Genomic DNA, 24,604 nt, shown 5'->3' with positions numbered 1-24,604 from the left:
GGTTCGCCAATTCCGTCGTACCATCCATATGGCGCCTCTGACCACATTTGTTTGATCAAGCATAAATTGGATTTGACCATGCTGAGGGGTCCAAAAAACTCTGCATTGGCATGATTGGCTGACAGTAGGTGAGGGTGGGCGGTCCTAAATAAACAAAAATGTACTTCCTTGACAACTTCCTTCACAACAGTTCTGCTCAACAGCTCTGTGCTGCTCCACAAAGATGTATGAATGCCCTGACTTCTGCAAAGGCCATATCGTCGAAAATGCTGCACGGCCAATGCAGGATTCAGATTGACCATGCCGCGCCTGTAAGAGTTGAATACCCCTGCTCGACATGCTTAAAATATATATTTGACCCAAAAACTACAACTCCCATGATTCTTTGAATGAAAAAAACGACTAGAGGCTAAGGAAGTTAACACATTTTACAGAAACAAAACTTGATATGCACATTATACACTATCTTAATACATTTTACTAGACACTGCCTACATAAATGCCTATAGAAGTTACATCTATATATTATTTGACCCGCGTTTAAAAGCTAAACAAACACAGTTGCGTATCATATTGGGTCCACGTGATTTGAGAGTTCATATGCTGCGTTCAAGTGCTAGTTGCAACTAGGAAAAGTCCGTCTTGTTAACTGGTTGAATGCGGCGCCTGTATAGCCAGACCAGTTTAAAGTCGAAAATGCACGAGTTTGCTAGTTTCGACTAGCAATTTAACGCTGCAATACCCCGCGCGCTTACTGCCCGCGTGCACACAGGGTAGTCTCCCCTAGCTGTGGGCAAGGAAAGTACATCTGGACGTGGGCTCTGTCATCAAAAAATACTAACTCCCCACTACACAAGATACATGTGAGTTTGGCTTTAATAGACTTCATCTAAGTTGTTTTATGAGAACTTGCAGTGTTGCGCGTGTGGTCACCGAGTCGAAGTTTTACCATCGTGATGCTAATTACAATTTGGAATCAACTGGGGAAGTTGGTTACAGTACCTAGGTAAAACTACAAGAACACGGCTCATTGCGAAAGAGGGTGATTTTTCGTATTTTTGCATGTGGCTGCAAATATTTCACTACGTCAATGAAATTAGCAATCGATAGTGTGGCGAAACTCAAAAGCTGTAGTTAGCTACAACTGTAGCCAGTTATCTAACTATGTAGTTTAACTTTGGTTGTGGAGCCATTCCACCCACGTTAAATTGTAGACAGTGGGCTCATTCTGCCATCACTGGTCAGCAAACTTTGTAACAAAAAGTTCCTTGTCCACCCTGTTTTTAGTACTGATTGCATCAATTGTGCTGATTTTTATTTTTAAGCGATGAGCTGCGGACAATAATTTTATACATTTTAGTAAATTATCTCTTCAAAAGTTCTCAAACCTCTGTAAATTCATAGCCCCATTGCCTCGTGAGTCACACGAGTGAGTGTTTCCAATCAAAGGGAGCTCGTCGACTAATTGGGAACCACTCGCGTCATGCTACACACATTATCTCTGTAAAAGCTCATATTTGATAGTTTGCTGATGTACATACTCCTCGGGAATTGTATCAGTGGCTAGAAGGGATCCAGCTTTTTGTGAAATTTAACGTAAAAATGTGTTATTTCATTTAAGCTAACCCTCTTCCTAACCTTAACACCTATTTATCATAACCTGCTAAGTTAATTATCCTAGCCTGCTGCTTAAGTTCTCCTAACCTGCCATGAAAAGTAAATTCTGACGTTAATTTGGCAACTGATCCTTTATTGAACGTTAAGATAGAAATAGGAAATGTAGATCAAACAGCCTCTCTGATATGTAGAATAAGAAAGCACATTGGCTCTATTCACACATTTCTATCTGCAGCGTTCATAACGTTTGGCAGCTGAACATTGCCCGGTAAGATGGGAGATGGGACTGGTTTAAACTCTGAGCCCCTGGTTTGTTTGTTTGTGGGGAGTATTGATTGGGGCAAAGGCATGCCCACCACTTCTTCAACCCAAATACTGGCCATCTACAACAGTGATAGCAAACTTAGATGCGGGTGGGGGGGCCACCAAAAACTCAATGATGGGCACAGTTGCTTGACGGTCTGCATACCCGTACCCACCCCAGCCGAGTTGCTCCCCTGTTGACGGCGGAGAGAAATGGTTGCAGATTTGTTTAAATATGAAATCTGAGTGAGACTGACCAACAAAATCAATGGGGGCCCACTGGCCGTTAATTCGACAGTTTTTAGCGGCCTTCTAATTCAGCAATCCCCCCCAAAAAATGTTGCTGACATGGTCTAATTGACTATCAGTGACTGATATAAGAAGAAAAAGCTGCTGATCCATAACCAAATGTGGGTATTGCACCTTGTCTATTCTAACTCGCAACCATAAGTTGAGACCCCGACATAGTTCCCCATTTTGGAAATTGGTCCGAGGCTCTTGGGCTGCCCATTTTTCCATTCCTGATTTATGTCTTTCTGTTCTGAGGCATATTAAACACAAAACAGTATTCAAGGGGTTGTACAAGTTAGTCCCCCCCCCCCCAACCTGTTTCTACTGTCATTAACACACTGATACATGATATGTTGCTTAAAATGTTGTTTTTTAATGCAAATTACACCGTTTTTAATGGGTCCCTACACAGAATGGGCTCTTGGACAATGACAACTAATTAGAGACAGATTTTTATGGGTGGCAGTGTCCCAACAAATGTGATGTATGAATCTGAGATTTAAATGCTAGGCCCCAGCAAAAGGTCACCAATCCTTCACAGCAGCCCGGTGATGTGGCCTTTTGGGTAAGGTCCTCATTTGCAGTTTCCCTGCACCATAGGTCAATTTTCACATGCAATTAAGTAGCTTCTTTTATGGATGATAAATTAAAGTAATTTGAGAAGCTGTTTTATTTACTGTTGCTGTTCGTGCCCAGTGACTAACCTGGGTTGAAATCAGAAGGGTGCAATGTTCTGAAGGTTGCAGATAGAAATATGTTGTATAGAGTTTCTTTATTCTACATGTCAGAGAAGCATGTCTGTCCTTCAGAATATATTTCTGTTTGAAAGTTCCATGATGTTGTCTTACTGAGCACCATCCTGGTTCGGTGATGTGATTTGATCATGTGTGATTGCTTTTTCCATCTACCTGTCATTTAGTTGCCATGGCAGTGCGGTTGCTAGTGATTGGAAGTGGTGGGCGGGAACACACCTTGGCATGGAAGCTGGCACAGTCACCACACATCCAGCAGGTCCTGGTGGCACCAGGGAACGCTGGCACCGCCAACTGTGGAAAGATCTCCAACTCTGGTGAGAAGGACACGCATAACTGTTAATATCATGATTTGTCTGAGGTCTTTTATGGTCATCTGACATTACCAGGAATCGTATAATCTTCAAAAACTCTTAGCCACTCCGTTCCATCTGAAATGTGTGTGTGCGTCTCTTCTCCCCCCTCTGCACAGAGGTATCTGTGAGTAATCACTCCATCCTGGCTCAGTTCTGTAAGGAGCATAGCGTGGGGCTGGTGGTGGTAGGGCCCGAGGTGCCTCTCGCAGCAGGTGAGTGGCACACATCCTTATCTTCCCCATTTCATATTCAGCCTTCTGAAACAGTACAGGTACAAAGGAAATGCCAAGTTGACCGTCATCATTCTTCTCTGCCCCCCCCCCCCCCCCCCCCCCCAGGCATGGTAGATGACTTGCAAGCGGCAGGGGTCCCGTGTTTCGGCCCCTCAGCGAAGGCTGCCCAGCTGGAGGCCAGTAAGAGTTTCTCCAAGGCCTTTATGGACCGTCACGGCATCCCCACAGCCAACTGGTGCTCCTTCACCGACCCCCAGGAGGCCTGCAGCTACATCCGCACGTCAGTACTGGGGTGGAGGGGTGAAGTTGTTGGAGAGATGGGGTCATGTTAATTGAAAACAGTGTTTCTAATTGGACAAGTCCAGGTAGTCTGTCATCTCAACAATGTGTCATATGTGAGATGAATTTCTACCCATCTCCTGAACTGAAATATAATTGACCCTGCCTCTGTGGCTCTCTAACCTTTAACCCCTAACCCCAGGGCCAGTTTTCCTGCTCTGGTGGTGAAGGCCAGCGGCCTGGCTGCAGGGAAGGGTGTCATTGTGGCCAAGGACCAGGAGGAGGCTTGCCAGGCTGTGCTGGACATTATGAAGGTATAGTTTCAAAGTGACCCAAAGTTTTGCATTTCCCACCCTAATAGTTAGAATACCACAGTCTATCCTCTCTTGATTGTCTGTGTGTGTGCCTCAGTACAGCAGTTTTCATAAGAATGTCGCTCGGCCTTGAATGTTGTTCTTTTGGGGGAGATGTGTCACTTATGCACACTCACTAGACTATATATATATACACACTCAATCTCACACACTACATACGCGCACACACATACCGACAACACTTTTACACTCATAATTTGCTGCTGATACTCTGTTCTGTATTTTACTCTTACCTATCCTGGTGCCTAGTCACTTTAACCTGCCTTCATGTACATATCTACCTGGAATACCTCGTACCTCTGCACATTGATCTGGTACTCCCTTTTTATATAGCTCTGTTCTTGTGTACTTTATTTTATTCCTCTTGTTACCATTTTATATTTTTAAACTCTGCATCGTTGGGAAGGTCTGGTAAGCAAGCAGTTGTACACCAGTTGTATTCGGCACGACTCGACAAATCCAGCTCCCATTTTAAAGAAGGTTTGTGTGTGTGTTGCAGGACAAAACGTTCGGCTCTGCCGGGGAGACTGTAGTGGTGGAGGAACTACTGGAGGGAGAAGAAGTGTCTGTGAGTGTCCGGTCCTCTTTCTTTTTCTTGTGAAATACCCACGTTTACATGCACAGTGGGCAACATTTTCGTCATGCAAAATAGCACAGATCCATGCAAAGAATACATTGGATAATGTGCTTTCCATGTCTATTTAAAATGTTATGGTTATTTTTGCTCACTGCCATTTTACACAACCAAATGTCGGCCTGTATATACCCTGACGACAATTCAATATGCGGTTCCATTATTGGCATTTACTAACTACTTGCTCTTTCTGTCTCCTTCCCTGTGTAGTGTCTGTGTTTCAGTGATGGCTGCAGTGTGTCCCCCATGCCCCCGGCCCAGGACCACAAACGCCTGCAGGACGGGGACCTGGGCCCCAACACGGGTGGCATGGGGGCCTACTGCCCCACCCCCCAGGTACACACACACACTTGACACCCACCGACCATTGTCTCACATTGCTCAGAATGTGTACGACTCTCTCTTTCTGTGCACAACATGCTATTGTCTGTCCATCTGTTTGTCTTCTGTCTGTCAATCAAACATCCATTTGTGTCCAGGTGTCTCAGGAGCTTTTGCAGCAGATCAGAGAGACTGTCCTCCAGAAGACTGTGGATGGCATGAAGGAGGAGGGAACCCCCTATGTGGGTGAGTAATGAACTGCAGGCAGCACACTGGTTATTGAGTGGAAATGAAAGGGGTGCAAAATAGTGTCCCTCTCTTTTATTTGTCTCACTCGTTTACATGTTGTCATCCTCTATCAGGTGTGCTGTATGCTGGGCTGATGTTGACCAAGCAGGGGCTGAAGGTCCTGGAGTTTAACTGTCGCTTCGGCGACCCAGAGTGTCAGGTTGGTAAACTGTGTGTGTGAGCATGTGTTATTGGTATATGTCACTGCTCTATGTTATCATCATGGAGCTGATAAGTCAAGTTTTGCACTTGTACTGCACTAATGGGTAAGGTTAAGAAAAATGCAGTATGAATTGGTCCTTAATCTGTGCCTATTAGGACAATTTCGATCTAGCCTGAATCATGTTCAGTTGGGCAAACCGTACCTAACCATTTTGTAGTGGGAAAATGGAAATTCCAGTATTACCTCCCGTTTCACTCTGAATTAAAATATTTTCTTCCTATTAAACGTGACCTTGTTCCAGGTGCTGATGCCCTTGCTGAAGAGTGACCTGTATGAGGTGCTCCAGAGCACCCTGGAGGGGAAGTTGGCATCCAGTCCACCTGAGTGGCACCAGGACAGGTCTGCAGTTACTGTGGTCATGGCCAGCCCTGGCTACCCCGGCTCCTATAAGAAAGGTGTCGCAATCACTGGTAGGTACGCTTCTGTCGATTGCTATTTGATTGGGGTGTATTCATTAATCACACTGTTGCAAAGTGTTTTGCACCGGAAATAAGTTTCCATTGGACAAATTCCTCCACGCTTCATTCCGTTTACCTCTTCTTTCGAATGGTTCCCGTTTGATCCTAGTGAATATTCCCGTTTGGAACAGATTTGCTGTCAGGTCGGTTGTTCAGCATCGGTTTCGACTATCAACTAATTACATAACATTAACCAGGTTTCCTTCCAACCTTTTAATGTGTGTGAAGTACATGTAGGATATTTTTTTTTTTACAGCAGGCCTGATGGAAACGGCACATTTGTGAACTTTCCAAATTTTGGCAAAACTAAATGCGCTACAAGTTGGGATATTATTCAACGGTGAAGAGGCGACTCCGGGATGCTGGCCTTCTAGGCAGAGTTGCAACGAAAAAGCCATATCTCAGACTGGCCAATAAAAAGAGAGAAAAAGAACAGACACTGGACAGAGGAATTCTGCCTAGAAGGCCAGCATCCCAGAGTCACCTCTTCACTGTTGATGTTCAGACTGGTGTTTTGCGGGTACTATTTAATGAAGGTGCCAGTTGAGGACTTGTGAGGCATCGTTTCTCAAATGGTACACTCTAATGTAATTGTCCTCTTGCTCAGTTGTGCACTGGGGCCTCCCACTCCTCTTTCTATTCTGGTTAGAGACAGTGCGCTGTTCTGTGAAGGGAGTAGTACACAGCGTTGTACGAGATCTTCAGTTTCTTGCCAATTTCTCGCATGGAATAGCCTTAATTTCTCAGAACCAGAATAGACTGACGAGTTTCAGAAGAAAGTTCTTTGTTTCTGGCCATTTTGAGCCGGTAATCGAACCCACAAATGCAGATGCCCCAGATAATAAAACTGTCCTCCTTTAGACTAGTTGAGTGTTTCTTTAATTAGCACAACTGTTTTCAGCTGTGCTAACATAATTCCAAAGGGTTTTCTAATGATCAATTAGCCTTTTTAAAATGATAAACTTGGATTAGCTAACACAACGTGACATTGGAACACAGGATCGATGGTTGCTGATAATGGGGCCTATGTAGATATTCCATAACAAATCTGCCGTTTCCAACTACAATAGTCATTTACATCATTAACAATGTCTACACTGTATTTCTGATAAATTTCATGTTATTTTAATGGACAAAAAAAATGCTTTTCTTTCAAAAACAAGGACATTTCTAAGTGACCACAAACTTTTGAACGGTTGTGTACCTATGGACGAGTGATGTCAGAGCTGAACTGACTAAGATACAGTAGAATAGTATAGAAAACAGTATATACATATGAGATGAGTAATGCCAGATATGTAAACAGTAAAGTGACTAGTGTTCCATTCCTTAAAGTGGACAGAGATTTCTAGTCTATTCCTATAGGCAGCAGCCTCTAATGTACTAGTGCTGGCTAACAGTCTGATGGCCTTGAGATAGAAGCTGTGTTTGTCTCTCGGTCCCAGCTTTGATGCACCTGTACTGACCTTGCCTTCTGGATGATAGAGGGCTGAACAGGCAATGGCTCGGGTCATTGATGTCCATGCTGATCTTTTTGGCCTTCCTGTGACATCGGGTGCTGTAGGTGTCCTGGTACTGTAACGTTATACGACTCCTTGCCGTTCTTCAAGACACAACCCGTTAGTTGCTTACTGGACCCAGGCAATCTGTGTGAAATGTTAACTAGCTAACAAACTACTATCTGTGAAATTATGTTTTCCTTTTACAGTATGTTGTTAATGAGAGAATTACCGTAGGTGGAAATGAGGCGTTGCTTGTTAAACAAGTATAGCTGGAGCCGAGCCTGGCTTACACCTGTTACTGCTAGACGTTACCTTTGAAGATCTTCTTCTGTTGGCACCGCAATATGTCCCAGAAACATCACAAATGGTAATTTTGTTCGATAACTTTCACCTTTATATCCACAAAATGTTCATTTTTTTTGTTGGTGCGTTTGATTCAGAAATAGACCGGTTCCAACTTGCCCAACATGACTACAAATTATCTAATAAGTTACGGGGCGTTTATTTAATTCTTCACTCGGTGGGCAAAAACAATGTTCACCATGTAGCCTTGTGCACTTGATCGATGTCTACTATACTGGGCACTATAATAGAGAAAACAGAATGCCTGTTTGTTTTGTTCTATTTAGTATGTATTGTTCCCAAGTGCAATATTTAGGTGTGTGTGGTCACAAGTGTTCTATTATAAAGGCTGTCATGGCTAACTTCAATATTAGTGTGTTTTACTCTCAAGACTTGAGTCATTGGCAGTGAAGTCGAGGGAACAAATAACATTGGATTGCTTTCTTTAAATTTTTCTAGCAGTGAGTTAGGGTCACATGAACCACTTTTTATTTTACACACAGGCAGATCATATTCTTTGTTGTTTGATTAGTTAAACTGCATTTCCCCCTAGCAGGGTTTTGTTTTGTATTTTTCAATGCAAAAAAACAAACTGTCACCTTTTTGGGCCCTCACCAGTTTGCATCCCTGATCATAGTGCTTGATGGGGTTTTTGCGACTGCACTTGAATAAACTTTCAAAGTTGTTAATTTTCCGGTTTGACTAAATTTCATGTCTTAAAGTAATGATGAATTGTAGTTTCTAATTGCTTATTTGAGCTGTTCTTGCCATTTAATATGCATTTGTTTGTATTTTTACCAAATAGCTATCTTCTGTATTCCACCCCTACCTTGTCACAACACAACTGATCGACTCAAATGCATTAAAAGGAAAGAGAACCCACCGTGCTTCTACACCTGCATTGCTTGCTGTTTGGGGTTTTAGGCTGGGTTTATGTACAGCACTTTGAGATATCAGCTGATGTACGAAGGGCTATATAAATACATTTGATTTGATTTGAACCCACAAATGAACTTTTAAGGCATACCTGTTCATTGAATTGCATTCCAGGTGACTCTTGAAGCTGGTTGAGAGAATACCAAGAGTGTGCAAAGCTATCATCATGGCAAATGGTGGCTACTATGAAGAATCTCAAATATAAAATATATTGATTTAACACTTTGTTTTTGGTTTCTACATGATTCTATATGTTATTTCATAGTTTTGATGTCTTCACTGTTATTCTGCAATAATAAATAAAAAGGTAACTGAATGAGTAGGTGTCAACTTTTGACTGGTACTGTATATAATTTAAAGAACTCAGTCCGGCTTTACATTGGCTCTTGAAAGTTGTAGTAGAATGCATAAGGTGGAAATTGGGTAGTGCATAATCAGTTCCTCTTGTCAGTCATATTGCATACCTTAGAGCGATTTATAACTTTTCAGAAATGTCCAGTGTTTTTTAGCCCAGATATCAATAATGCCAGAAGGGGGACCCCTGAGTGAAAAAGTTGGAATAAGTGATGAACTTCACAGGGTGGTGAAAGTGCACAGTGATAAGCTTGATGGGATAGTGTTATCATTAACATGATAATTGATTCTTGGCCGCTGTTTGACAAAAATAGTATTTTTTTTTTTGGTCCATAATAATCTCGTGTAGGTTATACCAGCACTGTATCTGTGAACCGTTCTATATAGAGCGTACGTGTCAAGACCAGTGTGCGCCCATTTGTGATATACACATTTATTGTGACACAACCATCAATTGAGTTGAAAATGCAATGGAAACCCATAACTTCTATATGGTACTTGGGAATTTGACCGCAGAAGTTACTTTTATGTGCACTATGTCATTATGCACAGCTTTTTATGGTAATGTATCTCTGGTGGAAAAAAGCATGTTTTTATTTCTGCAGATTTTAGAATATTTGCATAAAACTGATTTTAAAGTAGGGGTAGATTAGGGACTCTTATCTCCTGCGTCCCCGTCCCCCCTTCTCCACCTCTCATCCACACTCCCTCTGTCTTCCTCCATATCTTTCTCATTCTCTCCATCACTCTACTCTCGCTCAGGTCTGTCTCAGGTGGAGGAGACAGGGGTGCAGGTGTTCCACGCTGGCACGTCGCTGAAGGAAGGGGGTGTTGTCTCCAGCGGGGGGCGTGTCCTCACTGTCACCGCTGTTAGGTCGTCTCTGGAGATGGCCCTGCACGCAGCCAATCGGGGTGTGGCCGCTGTGGGGTTCCCGGGAGCCGTGTACCGACGTGACATCGGTCACCGAGGCATCGCCCACCTCGCCCAGCACAGGTGTGTGTGGGTGGACACGCACTGAACACACAAACACTCCTTATTCATTTCACTGTAATAGTTTGACCATCTTAATGTTAGAACCCAACATTTTTTTGAGTACATATTGACAGGAGGGAGTATTGGCTAACCCTAGACGAAGTCTACTTCTGTCTGTCTGATGTTTACAGTTGAAGTCGGAGGTTTACATACACTTAAGCTAGAGTCATTAAAACTCATTTTTCAACCACTCCACAAATTTCTTGTTAACAAACTGTAGTTTTGGCTAGTCGGTTAGGACATCTACTTCGTGCATGACACAAGTCATTTTTCCAACAATTGTTTACAAACAGATTATTTTACTTATAATTCAATATCACAATTCCAGTGGGTCAGAAGTTTACATACACTAAGTTGACTGTGCCTTTAAACAGCTTGGAAAAATCCAGAAAAATGTCATGACTAGAATCTTCTGATAGGCTAATTGACATTATTTGAGTCAATTGAGGTGTACCTGTGGATGTATTTCAAGACCTACATTCAAACTCAGTGCCTCTTTGCTTGACATCATGGGAAAATCAAAAGAAATCAGCCAAGACCTCAGGAAAAAAATTGTCGATCCTCCACAAGTCTGGTTCATCCTTGGGAGCAATTTCCAAACGCCTGAAGATACCACGTTCCTCTGTACAAACAATAGTACGCAAGTATAAACACCATGGGACCACGCAGCTGTCATACCGCTCAGGAAGGAGACGCCATCTGTCTCCTAGAGATTAATGTACTTTGGAGTGAAAACAACAACAGCAAAGGACCTTGTGAAGATGCTGGAGGAAATAGGTACAAACGTATCAATATCCACAGTTAAACGAGTCCTAAATTGACATAACCTGAAAGGCCGTTCAGAAAGGAAGAAGCCTCTGCTCAAAAACCGCAATAAAAAAGCCAGACTACGGTTTGCAGCTGCACATGGGGACAAAGATTGTACCTTTTGGAGAAATGTCCACTGGTCTGATTAAACAAAAATAGAACTGTTTGGCCAAAATGAACATCGTTATGTTTGGAAGAAAAAGGGGGAGACTTGCAAACCGAAGAACACCATCTCAACCGTGAAGCACGGGGGTAGCAGCATCATGTTGTGGAGGTGCTTTTCTGCAAGAGGGACTGGTGCAATTCACAAAATAGATGGTATCGTGAGGGTGGATGAATGCTGAAATAAATCACCCTCTACTATTATTCTGACATTTCACATTCTTAAAATAGTGGTGATCATAACGGACCTAAGACTGGATTAAATGTCAGGAATTGTGAAACTGCGTTTAAATGTATTTGACTAAGGTGTATGTAAACTTCCGAATTCAACTGTACATGTAGATTTGGCCTAAACTCACATTCCAATAGATAGTTTAGTCTCATTTCATTCTGTATACTGTTATCGTGTAGAATTCCAGTCTGACTTTTTGTTTTCGTATTTGAAGAACGTTCCTAGATATTTATGTTGGATTGGTGTACGCCTTGGCTGACGTTATCCTTGTAACCTGCATCAAATTGTAGGTTGGCCTAGCTAGCGCATGACTTTTGTACCCCTTGTTAAGAATGGGTCGATGGACTTCGGAAAGAGAAACATTTGTAGGTAGTCAACCCAAAGTCATTCTTATACATGACAGTATTTTTTTATTTATTTTTTACATTCGTATGAGTTATCTCTATCTGGTAATGTGAGGTAGAAGCTGAATTGAGGGACCACCTGATTTGACAGACCGACAATAGCCTGTTGCGTCACTCTGCCATTGGTAGAGGGCAAATAGCTCTAGCCTGATAGGGTATGGTGAGACGACCTCCCAATGACCCTTGCTGTGTGTCGCTCCCCCTGCAGAGGCCTAACTTATAAGGACAGCGGAGTGGACATCGCGGCGGGAAATCGACTGGTAGACATGATCAAGCCATTTGCCAAGGCCACCTCTCGCTCAGGTAATGACGTCAACCCCCTCTCATTGCTGTTAATCAGAACAGCTACAGCTGAGCCACTAGCTAGACAGCCTGAAGAGCCGCAGTGCTTTCCCAAACTCATACCTATCTACTTGTAATGATCGGTGTAAGATTGGATATATGATTCGTTTCCCAAATCTCGCTGAGTACACTGCCTGTTCCAATTCCACCTTTTTGAACTATTCAGGTCAACTAATCATCAAGCCTCTGATTAGTTAAATCAGGTGTGCTGGTACTGGAATTGAACAAATAAGTGGAATGGCTGGGCAACACTGGTAAAAGCATTATGGCAAAAACCTCTACCTAGCCTCTTTTTAGAGGGACAAGATGCTTGGGGTCGGTTTGGGATTGGGCATTTCATTACATGCTCTGCACTAAAGCAGTCTCAGTCAACCTATCATGGTTTCACCTCATCCAACTAATTACAAAGCTTCAAGAAGGTAAATTATTTTCCTTCCCTTGTGAAATGAACCTGAGTAAAGAAATTAGGTTATTTGTCTTGTCTACTTTTTCTGGGTGTTAGATAATTAAAGTGATTTATTGTAGTGCCCAGGGCTTTAACAAATACTGTACCTGTAGACAGTGTGCCATCGCTACAGTTTTACTAAAACAGAATTTGGAACAGTTTTCTCGATTTGAACTACAAACACATTGCTACAGGAAGCTTTAATTAGTTTTCTACAATATAAACTTAGCAAAAAAAGAAACATCAGTTTTTCAGGACCCTGTCTTTCAAAGATAATTCGTAAAATACATAACTTCACAGAGCTTAATTGTAAAGGGTTTAAACCCTGTTTCCCATGCTTGTTCAATGAACCATAAACAATTAATGAACATGCACCTGTGGAACAGTCGTTAAGACACTAACAGCTTACAGACGGTAGGCAATTAAGGTCACCGAGGATTAAGGAAGACATCCTCCTCCCTCATGTGGCTCATCCTGACATGACCCTCCAGCATGACAATGCCACCACGCACAAAACGAGCAGTATGACTGATTTCCTACAAGTCATGAATGTAAGTGTTCTGCCATGGCCAGCGAAGAGCCTGTATCTCAATCCCATTGAGCACGTCTAGGACCTGTTGGATCCCCCCCAGAAATGTCCGGGAACTTGCAGGTGCCTTGGTGAAAGAGTGGGGTAACATCTCACAGCAAGAACTAGCAAATCCGGTGCTGTCCATGAGATGCACTGCAGTACTTAATGCAGCTGGTGGCCACACCAGATACTCTTACTTTTGATTTTGTAAATCTTGACAGAGGACATTTCTTTCTTTTTTTTTTCTCCTGAGTTTACGTATAGGTGGACGGATTGATGGATTGATTATTTTAGTTAATTATTTAAGACATACAGGTAGCTGCCAAAATAAAGGAAACACAGTAAATGATGGATACAAAGTATATTGAAAGCAGGTGCTTCCATACAGGTGTTGTTCCTGAGTTTAATTAACAACCCATCATGCTTATAGTCATGTATAAAAATGCCTGGTTGCCCATTTAAATTTTCCTACCATGGGATCTGTGACTTTGATAGAGGGGTCTCAAAGGAACATAGGGGGTTTAAAGTGTGCGTGTCAGTCACCAGATCTCAACCCAATTGAACACCCACAAACACCGATGATGGAATTTATTGTGGAAGAATGGTGTTGAATCCCTCAAATAGAGTTTCAGACACTTGTAGAATCTATGCCCAGGCGCAATGAAGCTGTTCTGGCGTCTCGTGGTGGCCCAGCACCCTATTAAGACAATTTGTTGGTGTTTCCTTTATTTTGCCAGTTACCTTTTATATCAACCAGATGTTTATTTTTTATATATATTTTTTTTACATGTTTTTAATTGGTGTATAATTTTTTTTTCCCCCTGACGTGTTCTTCAGTTGTAAAAGACCAGGGAGTGTGTAATATAGACAGTTGCTTTTATTCCCCTCCTGTCCACCAGGGTGTAACGCTGAGTTGGGGGGCTTTGCCGGGCTCTTTGATCTCAAAGCTGCAGGCTTTATTGACCCCATCCTGGTGTCTGGGACAGACGGAGTAGGGACCAAGCTCACGGTATGCATAACTTCTCAAAACAGAAACTGTATATGAGACATTGCAGCCAGCCACACTGCATGTTTTGGTGCTGGAATAATGCTAGGGAGCATCATATTCCAGGTACAGGCTTTTCGTTCTTTTTTTTATGTATTTTTGGCCTTGCAAAGTTAGATGTAGGATTGTGTGCATATGTTTTAGCTGTTTCTCAATTACACTGTGATTCCTCACATCCCATCTTCTTGCAGCCGCCTCTGCTGTGTTGGCGGAGAAGGTCCAAGGTCCCTACCCTTAGACTTCCTTCGCTAATGTGTTTTAAGCAGGCGAGGAGAGTTTATGCCAGGAATCACAAAGACATTAAGATCCTACAACCTCTTCATGACTTCACCTCTGCCTTCTCTAGATTGCCCAGGCATGCCAGCAGCACAGCACCCTGGGACAGGACCTGGTGGCCATGTGTGTCAACGACGTGCTGGCCCAGGGGGCGGAGCCTCTCTTCTTCCTGGACTACTTCTCCTGTGGCCGTCTGGATGTGGGTGTGGCCTCCGCTGTGATCAGGGGCGTGGCCGAGGCCTGCTGTTTGGCGGGCTGCGCTCTGCTGGGTGAGGGGGGGGAGGGCAGTCTGACGTCATCGTTAAGATGCAAGGATGGGGGGGTGTGTGTGTGTGAGCGTGCGCACTATTTTGTGTGTTCAGGCGGTAAGAAAGTGGAGATGTTGGCTGTTTACTGGGGGTGTAGTGAAAATAACAAAGTAGGGTTTTAGTTGCTACACTGGAAACCATCTGTATTTTGAGCGTGAGCCAGCCGTCAATTTCTGGGTTCTACATTGTGTGTGCGCGCACATTTGCAACTGCATGTATGTGTTTGATCATATATTTGTGTTAACAACTGTGCGTTTTTCCATTCGTTCATCTAGGCGGGGAGACTGCGGAGATGCCTGGCGTGTACGGCCCCGGCGAGTACGACCTGGCAGGGTTCTGTGTTGGGGCGGTGGAGAGGGGCGCCCTGCTACCCAGGCTGGGGGACATCTGCGAGGGGGACCTACTCATCGGGGTGGCCTCCTCGGGGGTGCACAGCAATGGATTCAGCCTCGTTCGGAAGGTCCTGGAGAGGGCAGGAGTCACCTACAGCTCCCCTGCACCTTTCGGGAAACCTGGACAAACTGTGGGTAGGTTAATGAGATCATACAAGCTCTTACACATGTTTCTTTGAGGGAGAATTTTTCTGGGTGTGTCTGCCCAATCTTTCTTCTCTCGTACTTTCTCTTGAAAGGAGGTAAATGGACAGTTTTGTGGTCGTTTATGTTTTCCGTTAAATAGGGTTCATCTTCGTAAGATGTCTTACCTTGTACTATCTTCCTGCCTGTTAGTGGTCTTATTCCAGCTTCTATTGGTCTTTTGTACTGTACTGTTGAATTGTATTATTGTAGAGTTTATCTGGGTCCTAGAAAAGTGCTCTATGAATCCAATGTATCACAATTAAAGTAATTCCCCGTAGAGGTCCCCTTTCCCCGTCTAAAGTCTTCCCCCATGTTAATTGACAGGCGAGGTTCTCCTGACGCCTACTAAGATCTACAGCCGCCTGCTCCTGCCAATCTTGAGCAGCGGCGCCATCAAGGCCTATGCCCACATCACTGGGGGCGGCCTATTGGAGAACATCCCCCGAGTCCTGCCTCAGGAACTGTCCGTTGACCTGGGTGAGAGAGAGAAACACACTTTTCTTATTGCCCATGTTTGGTTTTTAAAGTGTAGTGGTAAACAATGTATATGAGGATGAACAGTTGTCCATATCGGATACCTGATGCTGTTTTGAATTGTACTAACTGGGCTGTCTCCGACAAAAAAAATCTTAGTTGACTGAATTGTTCTTTCGACCAATCGATTGGTTAAAATGTTTTAACATGTATTTTTCCGTATATAGACACAACATATTTGTTTTCATTAAATCAACTATATGCATTGAGATTGTTTGATGAAATAAGACAAATGCCTCGAGTGCCAGAGATCTAGATAACCAGAAGGGGAAAAAAACAACCTGAACCAACTATTCTCCTCCCACTCCTGCTGACTTTTGCAGATTCTGCCATTACTCTCCTGAAGTGCCAGTAATAGGCTACAAGAGGAGTCTGCAACCCTTCTCATGTGGAATGCCAATTTATCTTACCATTTTTACCTATCTGTGTGCCAGTTATGGTTTTCATATGCACATTTTTGCGAAACAGTTTCATTTATGTAATCGTCTTATCTCAGTCATTGTCATGTGGTTAATCAAAATTCTATGTAAATGATACAAAACTAAAAATGTATTTCTATTGCCAACTATGTACAAATATGTAACTATGTATAAAGCCAACAAATAAACATTGCAGCCTGCAGGTAGAAAATATCCAGATAAAAAAAATATATCCTATAAATCACATTGGTTACACATGGACCTGACTGCAACAAATTGAAACATTGTATCCTCTATTAACTTGGGCCTGGCCTGAAACTTGCTCTAGCAAACTTAAAACGCTGTATAAAATATTCTGTGGCCTCAGTTTCCAGCGCCAGTGAGCTCGGGCCAGACACAGCTGCAGGCTATTTGCGCAAGGGATAAGAAGCAGCGCTTGACTTGGGCAGGAGCTCACCGGAGCGGAGTACCGACACCTCAAATATTCTATTGCTTGAGCTCCAGTTCCTCTTATAGAATATTAGCTCAAAAGCATTGTGGAGCTCTTGCACCTAAATGTAAACAGTACCAGTGCCCAAAATGAGTATCATACCTATTTCAGTCCAAGTCGAGCACTAATAAGAAGTAATTAGGTAGGCCTATTTTATGACGTTTCCATTGGTTCAGTGCATGACATGGTTATCGAAAGAGAGCACAGGAAAGATTTTTCAAATGCATTGAGGAACTGTTGTAATTCTCAAAGGATGTAAAAACAGACTTTGTTTGCTTGCTGTTTTGAAGTGAAGAAAATATTACTTTGAGAAGCTCCGCAGATCATTAGTGGTGGTGCGTTTAAGCCGATCAGAAATACTAGCAGATCCCCAAATCGGCACATTTTATTTGCCTACATTTACGCACAGGTCAGGTAGCCTGTAAGCGCGTCCTTACTCAACATTGACAGGAGTGCTCCAAACAAAAGACAGTGACTAAAACTCATAAATGGAATGAAATAAACCTTAACTTGTTTCTCACAAGTGTAGCATAGGTTGTGCACTCTGCAAACAATGTGTCCCTCCGACAATGATAACAGGAAGACTGGAATATTAATATTGAACGCATTGAAATAAATGACTGTAAGATTGTAGATTAGGAATTAACGGTAAATGTACTAGTGATTTTATGTAATGGGGAATTGCTATAGGCAAATAAATTCACACAATGAAGTCATAAATGGACGGGGAGAGCGCATTCTGGAGGGAAAAGTGCATTGTTCATCTGGGCGCATGGTCAATCTAACATCTGCATTGGCCATGCAGCATTTACAGTGGGCATGCAGCATTTACAGTGATATGGCCTCAGCAGAAGTTGCTTCTTGCGCTTCGCATTGTGGCGTTGTGGTCAAGGAATTGAGCTTGTATTTATACAGGAAGTACCGCCCCCCCCCCCCCCCCCCACCTACCTTCAACCAATCATGTCAATGTGGAGCTATACAGAGCCCTCAGCATTGTTACAAAAATTTGTGAGGTGCATGGCGATGCAGTACAGAGCTCAAATTGGCCAATGCATGCCTCTGGAGGCTCCGTAATTGCAATTGAGCCTCCGACCACACTTTCAGCTCAAGCATAAATTGGCTTTTAGTCTAGGCCCCCGCAATCGATTAGTTCACTGAGATGGGTGTAAATATGTTTGTTTGTTACTGCTCGACTTAAATAATCTTGGTCGACCAACAGCCTAACGACCAAACAATCAACCAGTTGACTAATTGGGGTCAGCCCTAAACTGCGGTTGGTATTTACTTCATATTGAATGCGTGTGTGAGCTGCTCTGTGTGCTTTGTCCCACCCAGACGCCTCCCGTTGGATCATCCCTCCTGTGTTCTCATGGCTCCAGGAGGAGGGGGGCTTGTGCGAGGAGGAGATGGGGCGCACCTTCAACTGTGGCCTTGGGGCCGTGCTGGTGGTGGCCTTTCCGGATGCCCAGAGTGTTCTGAGGAAGCTCCAAGCCCACGAGGATGCGTGGATCGTGGGCTCGCTGGCCCACAAGCAGCCTGGTGAGAGACGAGCTAAAGTATGCGTAGTGAAACTCATAACAATGCTACAGGAATGATGGGTTCTGTACACTCCCAGGCCGATAGGGAAACAAACTGAAAGTTGTATAGAATCAATCTTGTTAATGAGGAAATGCTCTTCAGATGTTCACATTAAATGTAATTTTTGTGCGCGTGCACACAGTTAACGTGCGCGTGCACACAGTTAACGTGCGCGTGCACACAGTTAACTCACACAGCGCTTGGTGATATTCATCTTTGTCATTTTACTGAGTTTTGTTTGTGTGAAGGGGCCGAGCCGGTGGTGATCAGGAACCTGAAGCACAGCCTGCGTTTAGGCCCCTCTCCCTGTGTAGTAGACCTGGGGCCCATGCAGAACGGAGCATCTCAAGGGGACAGCAGTAGCACCGTCCCCCGCAAGAGGACCAGGGTGGGCGTCCTCATCTCAGGCACAGGTTAGTGTTGTGTATGGTGTGTGTCACTTTCTGAAATTGAAAACACTGCCATGTGTCAACAGATGTGTATAACATTAGTGTTTTTATTACAAGTAAACATGTTCAACTGATGCGCGTGCATGCTCTCATCAGATCTCAGTAGCAGAATTAGCTATATACTGATGGGTTGCTAGGTCAAGCAAACATTTCTAGCCCCAATGACCCCTCAACCCACTGACGAGGCCTGAAAACTAGCACCGCCCAATAGTTTATCGCAGCAAGAGAAGTTGCCACATTTATCCAATGAACCCTTTTCCATAACGTTATCGAGCAAATTATGAAGGAATATCGGCTTAATTTGTAACATAGGCTAAGAAACAAAATGTGTTTTCCCAAGGCTAAGAAACAAAATGTGTTTTTCCAAGGCTAAGAAACAAAATGTTTTTCCATCAAAATAATAATTGTGAGCTTAAGAATGTCACAATAGAAAAGATAATTCACCCTTAAACTCGCCAGATAATTTTCCATCAATGGATGTCGAGTTAACTTGTTTTGACTGCTATGATTAAGCAATAAGGAGGAAGGAGGTGTGGTATATGGTCAATATATTACAACTAATGGCTATTTTGTCATACCTGTTGTACACAGCCCTGAATGCTGATTGGCTGACAGCCATCGTATATCAGACCGTATACCACGGGTATGACACAACATGTATTTTAACTGCTCTGATTACGTTGGTAACCAGTATATAATAGCAATAAGGCACTTTGGGTTTGTGATATATGGCCAATATACCCCGACTCAGGCACGCCGCGCGTAAGAACAGCTCTTAGCCGTGCTATATTGGCCATATACCACATCCCCTTTTGCGCATGTGCATAACTAGAGAGAAATCCAACATGAGAGTTTGAGTGATTAAAGTTGGCCAGAGGATCTCTGTGCAAGAAACACTTTGAAAAACGTTTTAAAATGTTAAGTAATGTTAGGCTATTTTCTGTCAATTGTGCCATTTATTATACCGAACAAAAATATAAACGGAACATGTCTGGTGAGTATACAGGCCATGGAAAAACCTGGGACATTTTCTGCTTCCAGGAATTATGTACAGATCCTTGTGACATGGTGCTGTGTATTATCATGCTGAAACATGAGGTGGTGGAGGAATGGCACGACAATGGGCCTCAGGACTTTGTCACGGTATCTCTGCATTCAAATTGCTATCAATAAAATGCAATTGTGTTCGTTGTCCATAGCTTATACCTGCCCATACCATAACCTCACCACCACCATGGGGTATTCTGTTCACAATGTTGACATCAGAAAACCGCTTGCCCACACAACGCCATACATGTGGTCTGCAGTTGTGAGGCTGGTTAGATATATTGACAAATTCTCTAAAACAACGGACGCGGCTTATGGTAGAAAATAGAACATTAAATTGTCTGGCAAAATATCCGTTGGACATTCCTTCAGTCAGCATGCTAACTGCACGCTCCCACAACTTGAGACATCTGTGGCATTGTGTGACAACTGCACATTTTATAGTAGTGGACTTTAGTCCCTGGCACAAGGTGCACCTGTGTAATGATCGTGCTGTTTAATCATCATCAGGTGGATGGATTATCTTGGCAGAAGAGAAATGCACACTAACTGGGATGTAAACACATTTGTGCACAACATTTGAGAGAAATACGCTTTTTGTGCGTATAAAATATTTCTAGGATCTTTTTATTTCAGCTCATGAAAAATGAGACCAACACGTTACATATTGCGTTTTAATATTTTTGTTCAGTATGAATAGCCTACCTACAACTGGTAAAAAGTTATCATGACATGCGCTGCTCTACACACACGCACCACCGGCCTTCCCCATCACTCAGGAATAGCCTGCTCACTGCCTGATAACAGCAGTGAAATAGACACAGTACCAGTCAAAAGTTTGGACACACCTACTCATTCAAGGGTTTGTCTTTATTTTTACTATTTTCTACATTGTAGAATAATAGTGATGACATCAAAACTATGAAATAATACATATGGAATCATGTAGTAACCAAAAAACTAAGCGCAAACCAGATGGTGATGACGTATTGCTGCAGAATGCTGTGGTAGCCATGCTGGTTAAGTGTGCCTTGAATTCTAAACAAATCACTGACAGTGTCACCAGCAAAGCACCCCCACCACCGCCATGCTTCACGATGGGAACCACACATGCATGAGATCATCCGTTCACCTGCTCTGCATATCACAAAGACAGATTTGGGCCTCGGGATCTTGTAAAATAATGTTTAATAAACCACTCTAAAGGGGCCCTATAAAATCTGAGATTCCCCCCCAAATATTTGACTATTTTCCCAAATTATCTTCTCACTTTTTTTATTAGTCACTCTTAAAATTACAATTGTTCATGGAGAAACGACTAAATTCGATGTTTTGAGTCGATGCTTAAAAAAAAAAAAAAAAGTTTTTAATTGCTCATTTTTTTTCTATTGTGCATCTAGCAAGTGAGGAATGTGCCAGTTTAGCGACGGTTCTGTACTGCTGCTGCTCATCTCATGCCAGTTTTCAAATAATAGCTACAAATGATATATGATGATATACTTTTGTCAGGTAAGTCTACTTTGCAGTTAACATTTTAAATAAGAAAAGTATTTCTCTCAACCCACAAGACGGTGATCAGGCTACACATGGAGAGATAAACAAGCGCGTGCACCACACAGAACGACGAGCAATATTGCTGGTAAATAATTTGGAGATGCTGTGTTAGGTTTGGCTTTTTCTAAGCCAATAGTGGCTAACCAGGGGTGGGATAATGTCAGTGTTGCGTTCATTAGATAGTAGCTGTGGGCTTGCGGTGTCTGATACTTGTTTATGACCGTTTGCAGTGGAACACATGAAAATTGCATCTGTTTTAAGAATCGTTTGGCGAGCTACTCATAGGTGGGCAGCGAGCTACTGGTAGCTTGCGATCAACCTGTTGGAGACCCCTTCTGTAGTCCATTGTTAAAGGGATAGTTCACCCAAATTTCAGATGGTTCGTTAGTGTGAAAGTTGTATAAGTAGAGCCAACATATGCGTAGAATTGCAGTTAAGTGGATACTAGTGCCCCATAGCTAATTGCAGTTATACGTTTAATCTTTTATATCAGTGTGCACTGCCTTAAGTGTATTGTGTGTGTGTCAGGCACCAACCTGCAGGCACTGATGGAGCAGACCAAGAGAACGTCCAGCTCAGCAGAGATCGTGGTGGTGATCTCCAACCAGCCAGGGGTCTTGGGCCTCAAAAGGGCCTCTCTGGCTGGCATTCAGACACGGGTGGTTGACCATAAGCTGTACGGTAGCCGGGCAGAGTTTGACGGCACCATTGACCACGTGCTGGAGGAATTTGATGTGGAGGTGGTGTGTCTCGCCGGTTTCATGAGGATCCTCACAGGGTCCTTCGTCAGGAAGTGGAACGGTAGGACCACCCAGCTTTGTGTGTATCAATAGTAGGTTTGTGTGCATTTTCTGTGATGACAATGTATCGCACAGAAAAGGTCCATTAACTTAACTTGCTCTCCCTTGAAGTTACATGGGGAAAGGAATAAGTTACATGGGGAAAGGAATAAGTTACATGGGGAAAGGATGCTTTTTGAAATGTTCATCCCAGTCGAGCACCCGATTTTGATTAAAAACATTTTTTTTAAGTATTGACTTTTTTGATGGAGCTGGTCTGGAGCGTATTTGGGTACGCTTTCATTCTATTAATAATGCTTTGAAATGTTTGTGTGCACATGTGAGAATAATATATTTTGTGTGTTGTAGGAAAACTGCTGAACATCCATCCGTCCCTGCTGCCCTCATTCAAGGGGGTGAATGCCCAGAAGCAGGCTCTGCAGGCGGGGGCACGGGTCTCTGGCTGCACCGTCCACTTTGTGGCTGTAAGTACTCGGAATAGATCCTGCCTCAGCTCACCAATACTAACCATAACCAGATGTTGGTATAAAATCAGCTCGGATCTGATCTTAAAGCCAAACTTATCCTGTGTTTCCTGGTCTATTGCAGAACATTTGAAAAATTGATGCACATTTAGTTTTGTTATCCAAATCTTGATATCGAAAAGGCTTCCAGAAACCCCAAACAGATTTCTCTGATACATTAGGTGGAATTATAGCCATATTGCCTACACCTATCTAGTCCTTTCAGATACACACGTGCCTAGGGGTTGTCCTGGGACAGGACCCTAGACTTAGACGACTTATCTTTTTGTATCTTTCCCATCATGGTGTTTGAGGTCATCTACTACTGAAAGGGTGCATACCTGGGTATAAAGCCAATGTTAGCGATTTACTGCCACCTGCAGTTATGGAATGTTTTATCATAAGTATAATTCATTGGCTGATCCCTCATGATGGATGGAATTATGTGTTCCTTCCTTCCTTCACCCATAGGAAATCCCACCCAGTTGACTACTTCAAAATGGTGATTCCCTGCTAAAACAGGCTTTTGGGCACAGAGTTGTCTATGGAGAGGACCTAAATATTTTCCTGCTTTCGCAACTTCCTTTTGTCCACAGGAAGAGGTTGATGCCGGGGCCATCATTGCTCAGGAGGCAGTGCCGGTGTTGATGAATGATACTGAGGAGAGTCTATCAGATCGCATCCGGGAGGCAGAGCACCGGGCCTTCCCTGCCGCCCTGGAGCTGGTGGCCGGGGGCGGCGTGAGGCTGGGGGATGACGGACGCATCATCTGGAACCCCAACGCACAGGGCTAAACCTCAACACAATACCACCACACCTGCCCCAACACACCCTGGCCTCCATCCCCAAAATACCTTAACCCCCTACCTCAGAATACATTGGGGCCCCACCTAAAAGCAGTGGCTCTACTGACCTGCATAGTAAATGGATTGCCTTAGTGTAAGCAATGTCTCCCATGACCATACCTCCCTCATCTCGGGTAGCTACAAACTGGTTTCTTCCAGATACATTCCTTGTGCCATTGCTACAATGTCGAAATAACTAAGTAATTCCCCTTGTGCACATTCCATGGGTACTATTATGTAAGAATATTACAGTAGTACTTGCCCTATAATTGTAGGTATATCCTCAACATTGCATGACCAGTCATAGCAAGTCGTAGTATGATTATCGCGAAGTGGGTCACGGTTGTTCTCTGCATATACTTTAACACTTAGCGACAATGCCAAAACTGTTATTTCTGCCTGTCCTTGCATTAAACTTGCGCTGTTGAACAACTGTTTATTTTGTTGTTTATCGGCAAACCAGAAAGACATGTAATGAAAGGCTTTTGACAGTCTTCCCTGCAAATCAAAATCGGTTATGTGACAGGTGTACCAACATACCAAGCGTTCCAACATAAAATATTTCAAATTTACTGAATCATTTAATGTTCGTATTTAGGTTGCACACAACATTCCCTTGTTACAACTGAAAACAACAAATTACCTTTCTCTAGCTCTGTTGTACTTTACCTGCACTCTCCTCCTTGGTGTAGGCATTGTTTAGAAGGATTTTCCACCGACTTATACTAGTCATTTACTTTCAAATTTATAAAGGAGATAAGTGTACACTTCAGGAGAAAGGATGCAGACCTGGGCCACATTCAGCTAGTGCATCCCTTGACGTAATCACCGATTTAAAAATGACTGTAAAGATGAAAGCTGGTGAAACACTTACGTTAAGGCATGCCCTTGATTCCTCTCATCTCCTCCAAGCACAATG

At 43.2% G+C, this 24,604-nt stretch overlaps 1 protein-coding gene across 1 annotated transcript; it reads left to right on the top strand.

The window, feature by feature from the left end:
• Window positions 1–706: 706 nt before the first annotated feature.
• Window positions 707–24,117, top strand: gart (phosphoribosylglycinamide formyltransferase). The gene is made up of 21 exons (XM_021608972.2): window positions 707–863; window positions 3,131–3,280; window positions 3,436–3,531; window positions 3,658–3,832; window positions 4,034–4,145; window positions 4,705–4,773; window positions 5,050–5,175; window positions 5,319–5,406; window positions 5,523–5,608; window positions 5,913–6,081; window positions 10,026–10,257; window positions 12,110–12,204; window positions 14,159–14,268; window positions 14,651–14,849; window positions 15,164–15,415; window positions 15,791–15,943; window positions 18,245–18,448; window positions 18,736–18,900; window positions 22,066–22,338; window positions 22,686–22,801; window positions 23,437–24,117. Exons 2-21 carry the CDS (start codon window positions 3,136–3,138, stop codon window positions 23,632–23,634), a joined length of 3,063 nt encoding a protein of 1,020 aa, XP_021464647.2. The 5' UTR covers window positions 707–863; window positions 3,131–3,135; the 3' UTR covers window positions 23,635–24,117.
• Window positions 24,118–24,604: the final 487 nt, after the last annotated feature.

The sequence above is a fragment of the Oncorhynchus mykiss genome, chromosome 7 (assembly GCF_013265735.2).
Source record: "Oncorhynchus mykiss isolate Arlee chromosome 7, USDA_OmykA_1.1, whole genome shotgun sequence".
NCBI classification, from domain to species: domain Eukaryota; kingdom Metazoa; phylum Chordata; class Actinopteri; order Salmoniformes; family Salmonidae; genus Oncorhynchus; species Oncorhynchus mykiss.
The sequence above is the reverse complement of the archived record's forward strand: the minus strand, read 5'-3'. Positions and strand labels throughout refer to the sequence as shown.